The 4,906-nt window shown below is 32.7% G+C and overlaps 1 protein-coding gene across 1 annotated transcript; it reads right to left on the bottom strand.

Moving 5' to 3' along the window:
- Positions 1 to 3,140: 3,140 nt before the first annotated feature.
- Positions 3,141 to 3,943, bottom strand: NQR (NADPH:quinone oxidoreductase). The gene has a single exon (XM_079084232.1). It carries the CDS (start codon positions 3,901 to 3,903, stop codon positions 3,313 to 3,315), a length of 591 nt encoding a protein of 196 aa, XP_078940358.1. The 5' UTR covers positions 3,904 to 3,943; the 3' UTR covers positions 3,141 to 3,312.
- Positions 3,944 to 4,906: the final 963 nt, after the last annotated feature.

Raw genomic sequence — 4,906 nt, 5'->3', positions numbered from 1 at the left:
ATCATCACCTTTCTATCATCACCTATATCTCAACACTCATCTACCCATCTTTACCTAATATATTTATAGGTATAAAAATACATATACAATTTAAATCACGTAAAACATGTATAAATCGTTCATCTAGCATAGATATCAGAAACACAAATAATAAACACATATAGAATGTATTAACATTAAATACTTCATATCTATGTGTAAGATGAAATTAACTATGCACTCACTTGTTAAAGTGATGACTCCAAACTCGGGCAACGCTTAGCTTCTTAATAATTTTCTTTCCTTCAATAAAACCTAGTATCATTATCATTGAATCTTAATATTTGTTGCGACTAATTATTAGTCTAGGTAATATTGTTTTTCTTGTATTATATAAGTGTTAAATGATACTTTTCAACTACTATGTACAGACAGGGGTCAAACATGAAACACCAGAGGGCAAGACCATTTTGGCATTAAAGCTGTTCTGAAATCCAACAACCCTATGCCGCCCTTCAAACCAGATACCTCATACCGCGAGCAGTTAAAAGGTATTATAATAACACTTTGTATAATTTATGATACTTAGCACATATATTGTTTATAGGTTCATAATAACGATAATGAACTTAAACATAAGTTATACTTAAAGTAGGGTAAGCATAACTCACTTACAAGGGGGTTTAGCTAGGATTCGAGCTCTGCAGGGGCAGAACTTCTGAGCCGAAAGCTCTTCTTTCGGAGTCTTCTGGCATTCCAGGACTCGCCTCTAGCACTTGGGAAGTGCTAGGGAATGGAAGAGAGGGTTTAGGGGTATTGGGAGAGAAAGAATGGGTTTGGTGTGAAGAAATGAGAGATTTGAGCCTCTATTTATAGGTTGTTTGGGGGCCTCTCACATCGTGAGACATGCCTCTGACGTCGTGAGCCTTACGTAGGCACCAAGGCTTCGTCTGGTGCTGACACGTGGCGTCGGACGCAGGTAAAACAACCAATTTTAAAAAAATCATAACTTTTGCATACGAGCTCCGTTTTTTATGTTCTTTATATCCACGCGTAGGTATTGACAAGATCTACAACTTTCCTTTTGACCCCATTGACTAATTCTTGACCGATTTTAAATTTAACAGTCTGAGAAGATTACATTGTTAACGACCGTGTAAAATTCATAACTTCTACATACGGACTCCGTTTTCGACTGTCTTTTTATCGTTTAACTCCTATTAATGAGATATTCAATTCTCATTTAGATCATTTTGGCTAAAAATTGACCGATCTAAAATTCAATTTCTGAGCTGTATACTACTATGTCAAATCTTAGAAAATTCATAACTTTCTCAAACGGAGTCAGATTTGGACGTTCTCTATATACACGCTCTCGGTTTAACGTCTACTACAACTTTTGTTTAGATTGCTAAGGCTAAAAGTAGCTTATTAAAAATTCACTTTTTACGTTACGCGACGTTGTGCCGATTTTGTCGCAAAACTTCGACGGGTCATAATTACTTCGTTATAAGTCGGATTTCAACGTTCTTTATATGTACGGAATCCTTGTGACATTTACTACAACTTTGGTTAAGATTATTTATGCTAAATAATATTCTATCAAAAAGTTATTTTTAACGCTCATTGTCTCTAAATTGACTAGCCTGAATCTGCAGGCGTTACGGGAAAAATAGTAGGATTAAACTTTATAGATTGGGTGTTCAAAACTTTGAATCGGTACCGATAAGGATCTGGCTTCCAAAAGAGAGAAGACGAACTTAGAGGAGATGGACCCATGATTGGGGGAATAAGTCGATGAATACAAAGAATGAAAAGCAACGTAAAATCGGAACTAACAATAATACCCTTTAATATTGGGTGAGTATTTTAGAGCAAAGGGTAAAATAGATAATTTACTTTATAAATTTTTGGGCTGAAAAATTGACACGTGGCATATGATACTCTTTTATTAAAGATACTCTTTTATTAAAGGAGAGGATACTCCACGACAAAAATATGTCTTAATTGTTTATTCGCACCTGTTATGTTAGGTCATATAAAATTTAGAGGGTGTCTGACATTACTTGTCAAATTAGCTTATTAGCTTATTCATTTTTCAAAAAGCTAAGAGTGTATTATACGAATGGTCCCTAAAGTTTGGAGTAATTTGCACGTTTGCTCCCTAACTTATTTTTTTAACTCGGAAGCTCCCTACAGTTTGTTTATGTTGCGTGCTTGGTCCCTGTCTTACCTAAAAAGATTATTTTACCATTGATTTTTTAATTTATTTAAATAAAAACACACCCAACCCCACTTCCACCTCATCTCACCTTACCTTACCTATCTCACTTTATTTAAATAAATTAAAAACTCAAGAACAAAATAGTCTTTTAATGTAAGATAAGGACCAAACACGCAACAAAAACAAACTATAGGGACATTTCGAGTAAAAAAAACAAGTTAGAAACTAAACATGCAAATTACCTTAAACCATAATTTACTTAAAAGCTAACAAGCTAAAAAAGTGATAGGGTTGTTCAAAAACACTTTTCAAACAGCTTCTTGGATAGACAAAATAAAAGAGTTTCAAAAAGTTATAAAATCCTAGTTTTTTTTATGGCTTTTTAGCTTTTTAGCTTTTCCTACAACTTTTTACCTTTAGAAAGTCAAGCCAAACATTTTTTAAAACAAATTTATTGACTTTTTAGTTTTTTCCACCACAAAAATTTAACCAAACACTTTTTAAAATTTTTTTTTTTTCTAAAAGTTATAAGCCAATAAATATTTTTACGAAAACACTTTTCAGATTAAAAAGAACTCCCAAACACACCTTAACCAAAAACGCATCTATTGTCTTCTATCATTTTTTTATGCATTTCGTATTATATAAATGAATAAATGCATAAAATTAAAAAATTATATTACATAATTATATTAATTTTTCTACGACGATAAGAAGTTATAATACAAATATAAAAATTAAACAATTATAATACATAATTTACTACATTAAATATAGAATAATACAAACAATGTAATTAGCGATTTTTTGTGTAAAATTTCGTTATATAATAATATTGTTTAAATGGTTTTTTTTATTTTAATTATTTGATGTAGGACCCGCAATTAAATTCTTATTTTCAACACGCAATCCCAAAAATTTCGAAAGCGTATTCGTATATCAATAAAACCCAAATCATGATATTATTTGTTCTTAGAACTTGATTTACATTTCCTTGAATTGTAAAATCAATTCATACAAGCGGGAATTCAAACAGAAACATCAACAAGATTCGAAAAAATCAAACGAATCGCTCAAGAACAGCTTTGAATACCTTGTGGTAGCTTTCATCACTTGCCTTGAAGTCTCAATGTGAAAGCTTTCAGTGCTAGAAGAACAGCTCTCAGCCTCTCTTTAGCTGCAGCATCTATCAAATTGCCTTCATCGTCGAACTTAGGAGGAGATTCGAACGCATTCAGGAAGAACTCAGGCTTGTTAATGAAATGAAGATCGAGGTAAACACCGCTTTGCCGGAGAATATACTGTGACCGCCCTCCACCAAATCCACCACCGGCACTGACTATGGCAGCAGCCTTATCAGCCCAGACATTCGGCGGCCTGGATGCCCAATCGATTGCGTTCTTCAAAGGTGCAGTGACGGAGTAATTGTACTCAGGAGAAGCGAAGAGGAAACAATCGGATTGAAAAATCTTTTGCCGGAAAACCTCGACTGCTGGCGGATATTTGCCGTCGATCTCGAGATCTGTGTTGAGCATCGGCAAAGGTGATATGTCGACGTACTCGATAGCCATTCCATCAACCGATTGCTTGGTCAAATCGATGGCGGAGCGAATGAGGCCATGGTTGAAGGAGGCTTTGCGAAGGGAACCACAGATGGCAGCAACGTTGATGATGGGTTTGAGACTCAAGGCAGACTCCATTTTTTATTCTATCGAAGACTAGAACACAATGAAAGAGAAATAATATATTAAGGGGTGCTGCTAGGAAGACTCCTTACACACCCTCTCAATCATTTTTATAAAAAGTCAACCTATAATAAACTATTTGTAATCAGTTTTTTTTCGGAAAACAATACAATTTCAACCAATAAAAATACTTCAAAATTAATTAGGGTTATCTAAATGGTAAAAAGGTGTCTTTTTAGCCAACCCCTATATTAAAAGGGTATTTGACACAATGAAAGAGAAATGTTTGAGATAATTAACCCCATGTATTGCGACCAAGAACTCGTTTGAAAGTAATAAAATCGAGATCTTTAAAAAGAAGTTGTGTAAGGCCCAAAACATGACTCATTTACAATCGGTAGAAATTAGAATATTATTTATAAACGTCAACGGCCCACATATATCATCGAAACGATTAAATCATATAAAATGGACAAGAAAAGTATCAAAATAAAATTTCGATACAAATAATTATATACAGAGTAGACGGACAAAAATAAGACTTGAAAGTGTATCCTAAATAAATTAATAAAATAAGATTATTAAAACAATTATGTGTAGGACCAAAAATTAACTTTAAAATATAGTGAGCGACCAAATCGTAATGTATAAAATACTAATAATTTAACTTTAAAATTATAAGGAACGAAAACTATTAAATGAAAATTAACTGAGAGAATATATGTAAAAATGAAAATCTTCTATGACCACACCTAAATCGCTATTTCCAGAAAGACTTTTGTTTTACATTTTATATTACAAATAGGCGAATGCCCGCACTTTGCGCAGAAACACTTATATAGTTGAAATCTTTATAAATATATGTTTTTTTAAATATAACAATAACGTTGTTATTAAATTTGATATTATAATTCGTATACTAAATTGATATAATATATTGATTATTTTGAATTATATGATAATATATACATCTATTATAACTGCATAATCTCAACCGTTTGAATGACTTCTACCTGCG

The sequence above is a fragment of the Lactuca virosa genome, chromosome 1 (assembly GCF_052849685.1).
Source record: "Lactuca virosa cultivar CGN04683 chromosome 1, Lactuca_virosa_CGN04683_v6, whole genome shotgun sequence".
NCBI lineage: Eukaryota > Viridiplantae > Streptophyta > Magnoliopsida > Asterales > Asteraceae > Lactuca > Lactuca virosa.
This window is presented reverse-complemented; position numbering and strand designations above follow the sequence as displayed.